The sequence below is a fragment of the Harpia harpyja genome, chromosome 13 (genome assembly GCF_026419915.1).
Source record: "Harpia harpyja isolate bHarHar1 chromosome 13, bHarHar1 primary haplotype, whole genome shotgun sequence".
Lineage (NCBI taxonomy): Eukaryota > Metazoa > Chordata > Aves > Accipitriformes > Accipitridae > Harpia > Harpia harpyja.
Window position 1 is genome coordinate 34,268,436 of NC_068952.1, and position 17,136 is coordinate 34,285,571.

Here is a 17,136-nt window from a genome sequence, read left to right on the forward strand (position 1 = left end):
ATTTGGCATCCCTCCCAAGGTGAATTCCCTTGGTGGCACAGCAGTGGCAGCAGAATAGAGGAGTGCCACCTACCAAATTCCCATCAGCGCTATGCAATGCTACGTTTCCAAGTTTTCTGCTCTTTAGGAATAGCAATTAGCTATTCCTGAAGTCAGCAGAGGTGCTGGAGGCTGGCCTTGACTGGCCTGGCCTGGCCTAACCTGGGGGCCCAGGGGATGCTGATGAGCCCAGGGTAATGCCCTGCTGTCAGGGCTGCTTCCCGTCACAGCCCGAGCAAGTGTGGCTTGTCTCTGTGGAGCAGAGTTCACGAGTGGGAGTTAGAACAAGCTTTACAGTTTAGTTCCACAGCACCTTCTACTGATGGCCACAATAGTTTGGCTTGGTAATAACAGCAGGAGTGGGGTCTACATTGCCACCTAGGAATGGGCCCTCTGCATGATTTCTCAAGCTGATAATTAGGTTGCGAAGAAGGGAAAACAGCTCCAGTATGTCAGAGGTCTGCAGCTTCCACCAGCGGCCAGTTTCTGGCACCCTCCTCCACCCTGAGCAGTGTGAGAGCCCCCCCCCGTCTACTCACTCAATAAGAGAATCGAAAATCCGCAGAGGTTTCCCCAAGGAATGATGTCAAAAGAGCTCCAGTACTCCACTTTGGTAAAATAAAGGATGACAGGAATACAGGTAACGAAGAGGACGTTGAAGACAGCTAACACAGACAGGAATAAGGCAGCTTCTCCAAATTTAGCACTGCCCAAAAGAAGTTTGAATAAAACCTACAAGAGGAAAACACATGGGTTTAACTCTCTTGCACCACTCCTCTGGAGGGCTGGTGTCCTGGCTCCAGTGGCTACCGGCATCCTGGACCGCCGGCCAGTGCTTGGGGCCGAGGGGCTGGGTGCTGAGCAGTGTCAGTCAGCACCTATGCGGTGATGCTTGCCGGACACTTGAGATGGCTGCTCGTGAAGCTGTGGAGAGCAGCTCGTGTGCCCCAGCCCTCTCCCTCCTGGCACCCCCGGGAACACAGGCAGGGGCAGCTGCCCAATGAGCCCCCGCGGGAACGGGACTCAGCACCTTTGGCCGTGCATGTCCCAAAAGAGAAGGTCGCTCACCCTTGCCTAGACACTTCGGTCTTTTTCCTGCATGCTCCCTTCAGGAAAACCTCTGGAAAATTTGACATTAAAACCAGAAGACTTAGTGGAGCAGGGCAGAGGGAGGAGAGGAAGCAACGTGTATATCTCCCTGCATGACGTGTCACTGGTCCAGGCCTTGAGCTGACACCTGAGGAGCACTGCGGTGGTGAGCAAGCACAGTCCATGCCGCCTGGCTGTCCTCCCTCCTTGTCCCACCGGGCACCATGGCCGCCCGCCAGCACCGCTGTCCTTGCCTCCCAAGGCACGCTCGCAGTGCCGGGCTGCTTTCTCCCTGCCCCAGAAGGCAGAGAGCGCAGCAGCAGCCCCGCAGCCCCGAGACCAGCTGCAGCCCGGCTAACGAGACCGCGGAGAGGGATTTTAAAGCTTTGGTTTGTCAGAGGGAGAAGGGATGAAGAGAGGAAACAAGGGAGGTGAGCGGCCCATCTGGGGAGTCCCTGCAGACAGGTCTGGTCTGGGGTCTGCATGAGTTTTCCACCACAGAACCGCAGAGGATCCAGTGGATCCCGTGGGCTCTGGGTACAGCTTTCCCCTGCTACGGGCTGCAAACCAGGAGAGCCAGTGGACTCTGACTTACTGGTTTGTGCTGGGATGGCAGGCCCCCTCGCCAGTGTCAGTTGTCTCTTCCCTTCGCCTACCCAGAGCCCCACAGGCAAGTCTGCAGGGCTGCTGTGCTCGCGGGGCTGCTGCCCGCTCCCACCACCTCGCAGCCATCACTGGTCAGTGCAGCTGCGTTGCCGCTCTGCATAATGGAGCGAAATGTCCTGAAAGCCACTTACTCCTCATTTGCCACCTGAGGACGGCGTGTTGCCCCAGCAGGGCAGGCAGCCAGCACAGGCAGACTGAAGCATCCGCGTTTGGGATGTAGGAGGGCAGCTTGCCTGCCTGCAGATCTGCCTGCCCCTTCGGCACGCGCAGCTCAGGGAAACTGAGCCAGACTGCGGAAAGCAAGAGCAGATTGGCAGGAGCAGTGGCAGCAGAGTGGTGTTTCTTGCAGAACGAGCTGCAGTTGTCCTGGCATGCGGGGCGTGCTGCAGAGTAACAGCCCGCCGGCGCTGCCACCATCACCTCCCCGTGCACGGGTTCTGGTGGAGCAGCCCTGAGACGCCCCGTCCCCGCAAGGAGCAGCGATGCCATGGCAGATGGGGCAGAGCTAGGCTCTAGCCTTGAATAACCCTGCCTGCCTGCCGATGATTCCAGAGCCATGGTGTTTCCTCAGGTCTGGAGGGCCACGTCTCTGGTCTTGCAAGGAAATGCTCTTTTAGAGGAAAGAGCTGTATGAAACTTCATGACCTCCCTTATGTAAGACATAGGCTGATCTGAAAAAGTGAGCAGAAAGCATTGCAGTGCAGCGCTGAGGGACACAGACAGATGCTTCTCAGTTTGGCAAGTCTCCCTGGATTGCTTGTGTTAAGGCTGCAGGGCTTGCCTGGCCAATTTCTGTCAGAGGACTGGCACAGTGCAATTCATTAGACCAGATGGAGAAGTCTACGCCTCATCCTAGTCTACACATCTGAGCCAGGGTGGGTGAACCACACCCTACCAAGTGCTTATTCCTCTCTGTGGACTGCGACTGAGTGCTGTGAGCAGCACAGAGGCAAACGCACATATGTGTCTCAGGCTAAATGAAATGGCTCTCTGCCCAGCAGAAAAGGCTGCATGTCATTTTACACATAGTGCAGCTTACCCAGCTGGTCAGGATGAGACCTTGATTCATAGGCACGTGCTTTGGATTTTAAGCACATGATTATTTCTGTGACAAGCAATACCTTAAGCCCAACGTAGGCTACGTATGCCACTGAAGGAGGACTGGCAAGAGGAGGTCTTGAAAAAAGAAGCTAAATCTCTGCAGGGCACTTTCAGAGTGAGTGATTAAATCCAGCACCTATGGAAAAGCAGCCTCATTTTTCAAGAAGGTGGGACTTCTCTAAGTCCTGTGGGCACTGGAGAAGACTCTTCCCAGGAAATAGGAGTTTTTATCCTAAGTGAGGGCAGACATCAAGGCAAGTGAATACCTGAATGCAGTGTTGCAGAGTCAGCGTGTATGGCAGAGGCCCTCAAAGAAAGAAGGACACATGGCACTGAACTGCACGAAGGTTTGCAAGTAAGACAGGAGCAGTTAAAGTGAGTGACGGGGGTGACTGGCATCTTTCTGGGGGTGAAGACCCAGGCGTGCTTACCTTGTAGAGAGCAGACATTGAGGCAGAGCCCACCACCAGGGCTATCCCAATAACGGAGTGGCTGTGAAACCCATCAGCGTATGTCATCATAACTATCCCTGCAATAGCAAATATAGCAGCCACAATCTGATTGGAGACAAAGAAAGAAAGAAAGAAAGAATTACTGGACAACCCCCAACATGGAAAAACACAAGAGCAGCTTTAAATGAGGGGCAGTACTTCTGCATCATCTCCTTATGTAGAAAACTAGTAGCATGCCCAGGTCAGTACCCACAGAGCCGATGCTGGCGTCCCTGGCTGCAGAGAAGCTGCAGGCAGAGCTGGGAAGGAGCGGCTGCCTCAGGGGGGTGTGCGGCAGGCCAGACCGCAGGGCCCAGTGTCTCGGACTGAGCTGAAGTGGGGATTTCATCTCTGTCACTGAGCCTCCCCATCAGTGGGTCCCTGCAGCCTGTGCGTGACAATAATACACAAGTAGTAATTCCCTGGCGCTTGCAGGAAAGGCTTTGAGTCCCGTGGAGGTTTTGGAGGAAAAGGGGGTTTGAAATAAATGGGAGAATAAAACTCATACAACTACTTTCCAGTTCAGACATGTCATTTCAGAGAGTAGAGGGAGGTTTAGTCAGCCAGCCAGGCCCACAGCAGTGCCTGAGGGGGGGTTAGCCAAAGGGAGGTAGCATTCACAAAGGTGGGGAACAGCCTGCCCCTGATTCAGCAGGGTCAGCAAGAGAGCCCTGGCTTCTCTGGGAGTGTCCTGCCAGATGTCCCAAACCTCCCCAGGTAGTAATTCTGGGGTGAAAAGGGCTTTCTGCATGCTCCATGCTTCCTGGCTCTGCAGTGGTGCAAGGGACACCCCGCTTAGACCACATTCCCTTTGGCTGCACAGTCATGGTGATGCTTCTGAGATGATTTGGATAAATGAGTTTATTTTGACCCTTAGCTGGGTCAGTGCCAGCCAACTGTCCCCTCTCCTGGGGCCAGACTGGGGTTTTAAGCCCCATCCACAGGCTGTGGCTGCCTAGACATCCAAGAGCAATGGCCTCCTCTCACCTTTCCCATTCACCACCAGAGATGCTGGGGCTGCTGTGAAGATGCAGGGGGAAAGCCTGTGTGCCGAGCTCTGCTGCTGCCTGATGAGGAAGCTGAGGTGGGGGGGGACCCCTTTACCAGCTGCAGGTCCCCATCCCAGCACCACCAGCAGCCTCTTCCCCGGGTTGAGCTGGGAGGGGCTGGTGTCAGGGGGCACCTATAAAACTTCCACGGACAATCACCCAGCAGATCCCTCCTGCAAGCTGACATCAACACTTCCAATTTCCCCTAACAGAAAAATGCCCCATTTTTGCAAACAGAGGGGGATCAATTTCTCCAAAGGTGTTGCTGTAGAATGGCAGGGTGGTGTAAGGGTAGAAAAAAGCCCAAATCAGCAGAAGCTGAACTACCTGGAAAATACAGCTGCTAATAGCATCTCAACAAAACAGGGCTTGAGCCTAGAAATTGCTGTACTGCTGTTCAAGATCTTACATGAGCACAGTTTCAGCAGGGTATGGAGAGGCAGGGTTTCCTGCAACTGCTCAGCCCCTTGCCGGCCCAGCCGAGGGGCAGCAGGTTCTGAAGATGCTGATTTATTACTTGGTCAGAGTGGAGCCCAGTGCAAGCTGCAAAGGCTGGGTGTGCATGCTGCAAATTTGAGGAGGTTTTAGCTACAGCATCTTGGCTTGCAGCCCTGTCAGCATCAGATCTCTCCATGCACAGCTGTGGAGAATCATTTCTAAAGCGAAGCTTGGTGGTGGTGTAAGTGGGCCCTATAGTCCTGGACAGGCTTATTTTTAAGACAAGGAGAGAAAGAACCCCAATGCATAGCTCTACAGCAATGTGGGGCTGTTTCAGATAGGCGGGAGTGAAGGAGGTCAGCAGCCCTCAGCAGTTCTCCCATGTCAGAGTGCTAGTTCTTGTCAAATAAAAATTCAGACACCCTGTGTGGCTTCAGAGGCATAAGAAAAAAGTCATGGAATGAGACTAGCATGGGGCAGGTGCGGAACAACAAAAAAGAGATTTGTCTTCACCCAACATATAATTCAGCCAAGAAAGTTTTGCTGTTTCACACTGTGGATGTGAAAAGTTTACGAGGATAAACTGATGAAAGAAAAAATTCATCAAGGACTATTAACTGTAGGACCATCTCTTCCATCTCAGGAAGTCCTTGAGCCTCAAATTGCTAGAGGCTGGAAAGTCTCATGAGGAAATACCATTATAGGCTTTTCCTGTTTAGACAGATTTTTCTAGGTGTCCACTAGAGGCAGCTGCTAGAGCCAGGCTCCCAGGGCAGATGCACCTTTGCTCTGACTCAGTATGGCTCTTTGTAGAGTCGCAAGACACATGGCTCGGGCTTATCTGAAAGATAGCAACTCTGGCCCTTCAACATCACCTGTACTAAAGACCAGGTGACAAAGAGTGGAAGATGCAGCATTTCCCGTAGCATCTGCTCCAGGCGTGGCCGTCCCCTGTCCGAGATGTGTGGGGGCTTGTCCAGCCTTCACTGCAGAGCCGAGGGGAGACCACAGCCACGAGTCAGCCTGGGACAAACGGCGAGTACCTCCATGGTGAAGGGAGCCTGGCTGAGCTCCCGCTGGCGGCAGCAGCTCCATTGCAGTGGAAACTTGGAGGGCGCATTAATGAACTGCAGAATAATAAGCATCCAGTTTTGCTTTCAGTGTCAGGGGCTGGCTGACTCCAGAGAACCTCCCTGGAGGCTGGGTCTCTGGTTGGTTGGAAAAGACTACGATTTGGGATTTGATAGTCTATTTATTTTCAAGTCCCACTGGCAGGTGTGCTTGTCTATACGTTATGTACACAGGAGGTATTTGCAAGCGATGGTTCTCTTGAACCCTGAGCTGGTTTATTTACTGTAGCATAGAAGGAAACACCAAAGTCAGGGATCAAAGCAAATAAATGCAGTCTGCAAACAGTTTTGCTGGAGCAGAAGTCCCTGCCTCTTCTATCAAGCATGTCACAAGTGTCAGCTAAGTCTTGACCACGCCAGTCAACATGCCAGGTGTGTCACATATGCTTTCTCTGGAAGCCTTTCAGCCTATCAAGCACATCGTTAGTGGTGGTGACAGGCTGCTCGTACCGCACCACACCATGGCTACTGGCCTGCGGTTACTTGCAAATGCCTCAGCATGGCAGGGCTTGCAGAGGCAACGCTTCAGGCACTCACAGCGTCATTACATGTGTGTCTTCTCTGAAAGCAATATGCCAGCTCACAGCCCAGTTGGACCATTGCTCTGGGTACAGTGAAGGGAAAAGGGAAGAAGTGCAACTTCATTACAGGAGCTATAGGCACTTACAAGTGCCTGAGTGGCGAGGATGAGATTTTGTAGCTTGCTCTTACATTTAAATTCCATCCAAATTGTGATTTAAGTGCTTGTAGAGCTAGTAGTTGCACCTCCAGACACCAAGTAGGATGCTTGTATGTGCTTAAACCCCATTGAGCTGCTGCCTTTCTCACTTGGCCTCTCCTCCTCTCCCTGGCGTGTGAACAGGGACACCCAAATGTGCAGTCAGAGCTTTGCTGCGGCACTATCCATCCTGCTGCGCTGCTGCAGTGATGGAGCGGGAGCACGGGATGGTGCTCACCGCAGGGCAAGGCACCGTCCCCCCTGCAGCCTCGTTGGCCAAATACCCGCTCAAAGGGTGCTTCTAAAAGGGTCAGCAGCTCTGACACAGTGTGGCCTCAAGGGACCACGAGCTTTGGGGCTGGGCTGTGTGCGGGCTCACAGTCCCTAGTTTGCTCTCAAGGAAGCCCCAGCAGCCATCCCTCCTCCTGGCTGCCAGTCCCAGGAAGAAGGCTTTGTTTTGGGGTTCATCCCGAGCCGATCCCCCAGCACGCCAGGCAGCATCACCCTCACTGCCAGTTGCTTTTCACATAGCCTGTACAGAAAAGAGAGGAAAGAGGGAAGAAAATGTCTCCAAGATACTCCACACTACGTCCCTCTGCAGACAGGAGTGTCCCCAGCACTCCCACTGTGCCACACGAAGCTGGGCAGCAGGACTGCTGTGCTGCCCCGGGTCAGGATGCCACATCTGCCCAAAAGTGCATAGCCCAGTCTGCCTATGAGCCCCTTCCCCCTGCACCCAGGTCCCTTGCCGGCCCGTCATCTGGGAAGGAGATAGCCATGGTCCTCCTCGGGTACGGAGGTGGCTTCTCAGGAAGCTCCCCTGCCACCTCTCACCAGCGCCGGGTGCCACGGTGAGGGGCTGGAACACATGGCAGGAGCATCGCACAGCCTCCACCGCCTTGACCCCTGTTCTGGGTCTCTGCTTCATTGCTGCTTTCCCAGGGCAGTGCTGATAAGAAATGAAGGATGGCTGGACATGGCTGAGAACACCACTCGGGTCTGCTTCCCTGCTTCCTCCACTCCTTCTGCACCTTTGGGAAGGGGGTATCCAGAGCAGGATTTGTCCCCCAGCGCATGTCACCTGCCATGGTACAAGACCTAGCCTGGCTGGGAAGCTGCTGGAGAGCTCCTGACCACCCTGGCTCTTTATGCACAACCACGCACCTGGGAGAGCATGAGAAGCGTCTCCGCTCCGGCGTGTGCGTGCCCACGTGGGTATCCCTGCACACAGGTCGGCTTCTTTCCCCCCAGACCACAGCCGTACCCAGCCGTGCGAGATGGCACGTGCAGACCCAGGAGCAAGCTGCACGTGCGGGAGAGCAGCGGTCAGCCCTCTACACACCTCCCCTCCTGGCGTCCCACCAGCACTAGAGCTGACAGTGCCACCAGACAGATGAAGGCCACAAAAATATGCCTTTTTTTTGTTTTGTTTTTACTTTTATCAAAATGGCCAGCACGTCCAGCTAGGATAACAGCGATACTTCCCTGCTTCCAGGATCATTTCAGGATACCCTTGCTTCTGTACTCAAAAACCCCAGTTAATTTGTTTTCAGGGTACAGCTACCTGGGCAGGTGGGTGGGCAAGCACAGACACCAGCTGGGCAGGCCAGGCTTTTGGCAGGTACATTTTGCAACGATTCCCGGTGCAGGCTCTTGGCTGCCATCACTGCAAGGCTGGCCAAGCTCTCCTGTCGGAGAGGAGCGCTTCCCGAAAAGTTAACTCTTGTCTGCTCCACGCAGCAAGGGCTAACAACCTCTTCTGAGCACTGAAAGTATTGCCCCGGTGGGTGAGCAGAGAACTCCTCAAATGGTGGGCAGAAATTAGGTATTATTACTGTTATTGCTGTTAATATTAATATGTGCCTGCTGGTGCAGCGAGGCAGGAGGGCCCCACTGGTACCTTTTCCTTGCAGTTACTCCCAGGCCTGGCAAAGCCCCCTTGGCCCCGGGGTGGTGGGTCACTGGGGCAGATGCCAGGTACCCATCCACCTGGTTCAGCTGCCAGAGGACACTGCGTGCCAATGGTTGCCAAAAGCAGCAGCAGGGTCAGCAGGGAGCTACAAGGGTTTCCGATAACCCACCCCACATGCAGCTCCGTTGCTGCTGTGGAGCGGGTGTTCACGTGGGGTGTAGGACTAAGGATGTAAGCAAACATTTGAGATGCCACCAGGAGAGCAGCCCCAGGGGAGTGGGCTTGCTGCCCTGCTGCCTGCCATGCTTCCAGGCCCCGTGCCTGTACCTGCTGACCAGCCACAAGTCTCCGTGTGCCAGCGTTACGCCGATCCTCTACCACCGACTCGCACACACACACGTTTTGGCTGCACACTGGCGAGGGCAGCCCGGCTCTCCTCTCCAAAACTGCTGCTGATTGCAGCCCCAGTGCAGCGCGGGTGCAAAGGATAACCATGCCACCCTGCAAGCCTGCTGTCGCACATAAGAAAGGTGAGGGCCCCATTAAATTCACAGGTTGGGACCAGAAATGCATTGCATGCAGCCAAGGCATGCAGGAATGTGCAGTTAGAAACAGTTACGTCTGGGAGTTTTCACTCGGAAGGGACAAGCAAAGGCTGGTGCACGTCCATGGTGACATAGAGATAGCAGCTACCCCTCTGCCACGCTCTGGAGCGTTACCTCTTTTCTGAAGGAAAATGTGCAAAGGCACCGGGCTGGGGGAGAAGGGGAGCCCCAGGAGCTCGATGGTGCCTGGGCAGGCTGCAGGGAAGGACGCGTCCCCCCTCCGTGAGGACTTCTGTGCTGACTTGGCTGTCTGCATGGGGTGCTGCTCGACTCAGCCAGCAGGAGGGAAGGGGAAAAGGAAAGGCAGAAGGGTGAGGGGAAGAAGGGAGACAGAGATAAGGAGTCACTTACCCTCACTCCCATGAACCTGTCCCTCAGAACGATCCATGAAAGCAAGAACACAAAAGCTTTGTTGCAGCAGAACAACACGGAGACATCCGTAGTGTTTATTTTCTTTATTGCATGTAAGTAAAGGTAGTTTGTGAGTGTCCAAAGAACACCAAAGGGTGCTGCCTTGGTAAAAAACACCTTCAAAGTCAAGCCATTGTCTCCAAAAAACCGGCAGCACTCCCTAAAACAAGGAGAGAAAGGCAGCATTATTACACAAGCCAGTCACAGTCTGCAGCAAATATACGGGTTTCTTTTCTTTCTTGCCCCTCTTCTTTTCCTTTGGAGAAAGAGGGGCCCACACCTTAAAGAGGGGAAGAAAAACAAATTCCAGCATCTACTGCAACAGCCAGCACCTGTGGGCATTGGGATGCTGAGGGGCCAGGACCAGCAGCAAAGCTCCCCGTGATCTGCTATGCAGGGCTTGGAAGGAGCCTCGTGGGAGCCTGGTTTGGGGTTTTTCCACCTGAGGAGTGGGATCTGGCTCAAGCCCCCTGGCAGCAGCAGGGAGGAGGTGGCTGGCAGCTGCCCGCTGGGGTGAGGGCATGCAATGGGACACGGCACGGTGGCACCCGGGGATGCGCCGGGTCAGCAGCACAGGGCAGGGGAGTCAGGAGCTCAGGCGTACAGCGAAGGCTGTGAATTCCCAAGCAGGAGGGTACGGCCCTGGCATGGGAAAAGGAAAGGCCAGCGGTTTATTTGTGTCCCGTCTGACAAGGATAGAGCTGAAGGGGCACAGGGAAGGCATCAGGGAGCTTGACGGCACCTGCTTGAGCCTGACGGAAGGATCGAGGCTGGGAAAAGATGAGGTGGAGAAGCTGAGGGGTGAGCGTCCCAGGAGCTGGAGGCAAGGGAAAAGGGGACAGGAGGTGACAGTGCAGCCTGGCCCTGCTGGCACAGCTCGGGGGAGGCAGTGGGGGGGGCCGGGATGGGGCTGCAGGGGTCACCTCTGTGGAGGTGCTTTCAAACCCGCAAAACCCCTGAGGCCCCAAAGTACTTTAATGAGGTGTTTTGACAAAATTTGAGCAAAGTTAAATTTTGCTCTGGGAATGAAGGCCAAATAGGTTTTCACTGCTGCCTTGAATTTCAGGCTTTGTTTCCTCAGACTGGCTGTGTAAGGCTCATTATTTGGAGCCTGATGAAAATGTGATTTTGATCCCCTTTCTCAGAAGATGGGGCTGTATCAGGTGATTACCTAAAGAAACCTATTCACACTCTGAGCCTCTTCACATTTCCCCCATCACTAACTCTACATCTGCCTACACCCCCTCCGCTGCAGCAGGTACAAGGCTGCAGGGTAGAGGAAATGCCTTTTGTGTGTTTGTTGGGTTTTGTCACCTGCCAGTCTCTTGTACCAAGCCATGGCTGCACAGAACTTGCCCATCACTTGTGCAGAACTTGCCCATCTCTGGATGTGATGACCCTGGGCTTTGGCTGCTGTACACAGACACTTTCATATGAGCCGCTGGTTCTGCATCGTGTCACTCGGTGTCACAGCCAGCGCATCAGCGTCCCTTGTCCTCTATAGAAATGACCTGCTGGCAGCAGCGTATTCCCTGTCAAACCTGTTAACTGCTTCTCTGGGTCACTGCCCTCTGCACCACAAACTGTGGCCTGACTTTCCACCTGCCATGCAGGGCCATTCAGGGATGAACACAGCACCGACAGATGCTGCCTGTGCTCAGCACGTGGTCTGGATCCACCGTCCCCTTCCACAAATGCTATACCCACTTCAAGTCTGGCCTTCAGCCCTGCAAAGCGCAGCCTGTACCAGCCACTTGCCACAGGGGATGCAGGGAGTGCACAGGGATGCAGAGAGACATTGAAAACCCAGTCCCAAGCTTCACTAGAGGCTTAAACCTGCTTCCCAAGACACCAGGGAGGGTTTGACTGCCAGGGTGTCACAGGCAGCCAGTCTAATGCTCTGGAGACAAAAAACGCAGGCACAGTTTAAATTAAATGATGTTAAGTATGAGAGGGACAGGAAGACTGTAGTCAAATGAAAGGACCAAAATGGAATTTATGTTGGGATTCATTCTGGGGGAAAAAAGCTCCTCCTGCCAAAAATCTGTTTCCCACATATAGAATTGGCTTTGGGTATCACTATTTCATATACAGTAGAAATATGTGCTTTTACTGTACTGTAGGCCTGATTCTTGCTTAGCAGATACCACTGGATCCGTACGGTAGCACAGCCTGGCACTCACCCCCATCCCTGAAGCACCCAGTGTAGTGCCGCGATGCCCCAAAGAACAGCTTGCCCTGGCATGGATCAGGACCCTGAGCTGCATTTCCCCCTCTGGGAGTCTCCTCTCACTGGCTTATGCAATAAAGCTTCCTTTCAGCTGTTTTGGATGATTTCACCAAGTCTGAATTGCTTCTTGTAGTCTGGCTCCATCTTCCAAAGGAGACCTCCCTATGGCAGAGGTGTCCCCATCCAGCACGGGGCTGTAAAGGAGCTTCTTCCCAAGAACACCTGGCGCTGTGGAGGGTGCTACCAGACACACACCCATGTGCACAGCGAGCACCATTGTCCAAAATGGGTGCACTGCTGAACCGTGGGCTCTTGTGGGGGTAGCAGATGGGTTAGATGGCTTTCTTGGACCTGGCATCTTCAGTGAAGTCTGAGGAGCATTAGGGGAAATGTGGTATGTTTTGTGTGCCAGGATGACTACATACTGTACAATAACCCCCTCACAATTAATTGTCTCCCCAGGTTTGCTACTGCTTACTGGTGAAACTGATTTTTCCTTGGTGCCTTAACGCTGGTTAAGAGAGAGAAGCCGTACCAGTAAGCGTTTGATGAAGAGAGTTGTCAGTGAGTAACGGCAGATAAATAGTTACGGGAAGCAAGACAGGACTGTGATATAACCTACTCCGTAATTCCAAAACAGTCGGGGGACGAAATCACTCCAGAAAAACCAACCTTCAACTTTAAATATTTTGAAAGAACATTTTGGACACAGTTGTTCATGCTGTCCAGTAATTTCAGTTTTGCCCACAAGGGTACATTGTACCCAATGAGTATCCTGATGTTTTATGGATACTCCTTGGCAAAACCACAGCTTGTGTCCTGTGGTGCTCCAGGCATGCCTGACTGCACCAGGAGAGCCTGCCCATGAATATTTTAACACTCTCATTTGCTAACGAAAATGTTACTTTTTAAGAAAGACAAAACCCACCCTACCCCGTGGGCAGTCTGTAAGCATTCAGCATCCTTTGGAGCCCAATTCAGCACTGTGGACCTTCGTATGAGGCCTGACCCCAAGTCTCCCAAAGCCACAGGATAGACGGGGAGCTGGGGTCGGTTCCTTGAGGTTTTACAGGACAGACTCTTGCAGGTCTACCTGCCCATGGCAGGACACAGAGGGAGTCCTCTACTCACACCAGAGCAAGCTGGCTGCCGCCGGGCTGGTGGGGAGATGGCGTTGGGTAGCTCCTCCTGGGACAAATGTGCAGTGGTGGTGGAAGAGCTGCTGGGGAAGCGCCCTGCTCCGGCAGGGAGACCACCACCCTCCTCTGGCTTTGACTGCCGGGGCCAGCAGCCAAGCTATATAATTTCCAGGATAAAATATTATCCAGGCTTTCGTGAGCCAGTCCTGCTGCACGGCTAGCTCTAGCTCACCTGGGGTGAAGAGGGAGGGCTACCAGATGCCTGGAGGGTGCAGACTTTGTTTGGTTCGTCTCTGGGACTAAAGCCCTGCTGTTTGCTAATGTGGGCAGAGGTGCCAGAGGCGTTCTTTGCAAAGCAAGCAAGCAGGGATCCTGTAAACAGGCGCTCCCTTGGGCTCCTGGTGCTTGCCCTTGCCCTGTGTGCTGGGCAGCCCGGTGCTGCTAGCACACGGCCGGCATGGGCAGCCCAGCTGCAAGGAGGGGCTGTGCCCGAGGGGAGCAGTGGTTTTTAGTAGTACGCAGTGTTTGCAAGTAGCTGGTATGGGCATACAGCATTTGCTCAGCACAGCATCACTACAAATGCCTAAACTGCTGATGGTGAGCCCTGTGCCCAGGCACCGTGACACTGGAGTGGGTTTTCTGGCAAGCGGAGCTGAGTGGGGCTGTTGTGGTATGCACATAACCAGCCCCTGTCAGTCACGGTCCTCCGTGGACTCCCTCTCCCTCTTCACACAGAATGTGCACTGCTGCTCATCATCCCTTAGACTCATGGAAAGCTTTCGAAGATCTTCTGGGCCATACACCTATTGAGCAAGAGCCCCTGGACTATCTTAAATAAAAGCACAGTTAACAGCAAGCAACCTTATTTATTTATAACCTGTATACTTTCCATGCACCTCCAAGACATCCAGGTGGAGGAGGCCCTGAAGATGCTCTGGTAGTTCCCTGTGAGATGAATGTGCGTGCCTGTGGTTCCAATAACCTGGCAGAGCGCTGAGTCCCAGGGAGAGAGGTAGTGGGGAGCTTCTGCCCACTGACCTTTAGGTATGTACAAGCAACTTTTCATGTTTGAGCCTGGACCCCAGGGTCTGTTCAGACTTGCTGGAGATGCACGTCCCGGAGCTGCCTTTGCTGCCCACCTCAGGAAGCACTGAGCCCAGGAAGAAACTACTTCTATTTCCCTCCTTCAGCTCTAAAAGGGACCCCAGGACAAGGAGCACAGACACAGGCACCTCCAGCACACATCTGGAAGGAGAAATCCCACCCCCTGTGTTAAAACAGAAATTGTCATCAAAGACTGACCGAACTTACTCCTGCCCGCATTACCAGAAATCCTGCGCCTGCCGGTCTCACCTACCACCTCAACCCGAAAGCCGCCTTACTGCTCACTTGCTGATACAGTTCCATTTGCTGGGCTCATCCTGCTTTGCCCATGGACCAGTGGGACTTTGGGTGTGGACAACTGCCGGACAGGCCATAGGGAAATGCTGATGCAAAGCTCCGTGCATCCCGGATCACGCTGAGCAAGACTCCTCCTGTGCAGGGGAGCTGCCCTGCAGACATCCTGCAGAGCCACCCTGCTGAGATGATCTCTCCTCAACTCTCTGTAATTCTCCATATGAGGAGTAAATTCCTACAACTGCCGGGCTGTTTCCAGATAAGGCGGCAGAAGACAGCAAGGAGCTTTGGCGTTGCAGGGCATAATGCCGTATTTTTCAGATAAACTAGCTTCCTGCATTATTTAACTCAATTCTGCCATCATGAGCTAGAGCTCCATTGTAATCACAGCAGTTGGTTTAAAAAATAAATGCAAGGCATTAGCCAAGGCAACAGTAAAGGCCTGTGTAAGACTGGAATGGAAATGTCACAGGAAGGGTACTGGAAGGGAAACATACTGGCTTAATCGCCGCAGCAGCAATAAAGAAAAGCTTGCTCCCACTCAGAAGTGTCATATCCATGCTCACAGACAATCTGAAGGCTCATGACTGAAATAAAAAGCAGGATTGCACCCCAGCGAGGAGGTCTACATGTGAACTGAGAGAATTGCAGCCTGGTTACACATGGCCCTCGGGAAGTGTTTCCAGAGAGATGTTACACAGTGGATATGCTTGCCGCAGGGTGTTGCCGAGGGGTCTGCTGCAGCAGGCATCTCTGCCGTCTGTCAGGGTAAGGGGATGGAGCGGGTGAAGAAGAAGGGCACACAGTTGGCCTGATTGCTCTCCTCTTCCTCAGGATGCCAACTGGGATGGGTGGTGTAAAGCCCATAAAGCCCATCTGGGAGCAGAAGCAGCTGCCTGGCTTTCAGGGCATCCTCTGCATGGAAGGACAGCAGTGGGGACAAATGGAAACCTGCTTGTAGGTATAAAATAAAGCAGTGGGCACCACACGGCACAACTGAACTCACCTTGCTGCTGCTGGGGCACAAGCCCCCCTACAGTAGCAGCCCCCAGGCAGAGCTTAGCAAGTCCTGACAGACACTGGCCAGGCTGCACGTACCAGCGGTCCTCTCTCCCAAATGAGCCTTCTGGTCCCCTGCCGCTTGTCACAGGGTGCCCTGACAACTTGGCCTGATGGAAATGTGTAATGTCACTTGGGAACAGCACATAGCTGCTACGGCACTACAGGAACTGGGCTGGGATGAACGATATTACAGAAAAACCTGAGGCATAGAGATGTTACTGTTTGTATTTTTACTCTAAATTGTTTGCTGGTTTCTTAATCTTTCATGTACTAGTTCTTGTTTTTCCTCATAATCTTTTTAGTGTGCATCTTCATTAACCCAGCAAACGGCAAATTAGCTCTGACCCATTAGACATGTCTCCAGCACAACAATACTAGCAAAATACCTCCGTCACTGGAACTGAGCATCCCCAGTGAAGTAAATCAAAAGTCATCAGTGCCAAAAATTGCATGCTAAGTAAGAGTTAATCATATTGAAAGCAGGTGTTGCAGTCAAATAAAACTTGCAAATAAAATATGACAGTAAGGCTGTGTTTTTTCCCCACTGAGCTCACAATTATATGTTTAATACTATTCACCTTCCACTGCCTGTTTTGTCTTTAACTATTGCTAGGTAGTCGGGATGTTTCTCCACTGCTTTGAACCTCGTGCAAATGAATGTATAAAATTCTGCCAAGACTGAAGAAATGCTTTTCGCCCCCATTTTGAAAAAAAAATCCCACATATGAAGAGGAAAGTTAGACAAGAACCAGAAAAAGCACACACAGCATGTTCCCCCAGGCTGGGGGTTTGGTCTCTTGATACTCACTGCAGAACAAACCTATGCCAGGAAGGTTAATAAGCCATTGAAGCTGCCATTACATCTTTGGGAAAGATGCAGCAAAGTAGAAAATATCTGGGAGGAATACACCTCCTAAGAGAATACTTTGCACAAGCTGGTTATTTCTCCTTTCCAGACTGTTAACATTTGTTACAATTTTCTCATTGTCTCAGTGTTCATACTAGAGCCTTCTCCTCCAAAGCAGGTTTGGATTTGCTGTCGCTTCTAGCGGGTGATATTTTTTCTTTGTAGACTGTGCTTCTTACTTTGACCTTTCAAGGTCTGTACCTGCAAATTGAATTTAGCTAAATTGCTCCTTATTTTCAGCAGAGTGAGCATCGCCTCCCTGGAGCACAGCAAAGCCACTACTGTGCCAGTGAATCTGGCCTCTTGATTAGAGATTGGCAGGCAGAACATGTTTTGCTAATCCCTGCACCCATTAGGCCTGCATGGATAAATAAACTGCAGATGCACTGTTAACAGTTGTACATTTTCCGTTCACCATATGAAAAAAGAGACATGGACTAAAATGTCATGCCATGTCTTCTGGGGGACTTGCAAGCCAGCTGCAGTAAGCAAAAGCAAAGACGACAGACAAGGTGCCCTGGCTGTTAATAGGAGGGAAGGAAACTAAAACTAAGTTTAATTTCTCCCAGTGAAAAAAAATCCTAGGACATTTTTTCGTAATTCATCCTGTTAGGGCCACAGCAACCCTCATGCATTATGCTCACAAGTGGAGGTAGGTAGAAGACTGCTGTACAGACAAAAGACCCAAGTTAAGCCAAAATATTCCTCAAAAATGCTCTCCAGGAATATACACAATGTGTTTCCCAGACAA

The 17,136-nt window shown here is 52.5% G+C and overlaps 1 protein-coding gene across 2 annotated transcripts in view; it reads right to left on the reverse strand.

Annotated features, from left to right (window-relative positions):
* SLC35F3 (solute carrier family 35 member F3) overlaps positions 1 to 17,136 on the reverse strand; it is a 188,226-nt gene that overhangs the window by 3,982 nt on the left and 167,108 nt on the right. For both annotated transcript variants that reach the window (XM_052806478.1, XM_052806479.1), the window contains 3 exons: positions 9,590 to 9,809; positions 3,327 to 3,452; positions 579 to 771 (listed from right to left, as the gene is read on the reverse strand). In XM_052806478.1, coding sequence (XP_052662438.1) covers positions 579 to 771; positions 3,327 to 3,452; positions 9,590 to 9,809 — 539 coding nt within the window. The remainder of the gene's footprint in view (positions 1 to 578; positions 772 to 3,326; positions 3,453 to 9,589; positions 9,810 to 17,136) is intronic.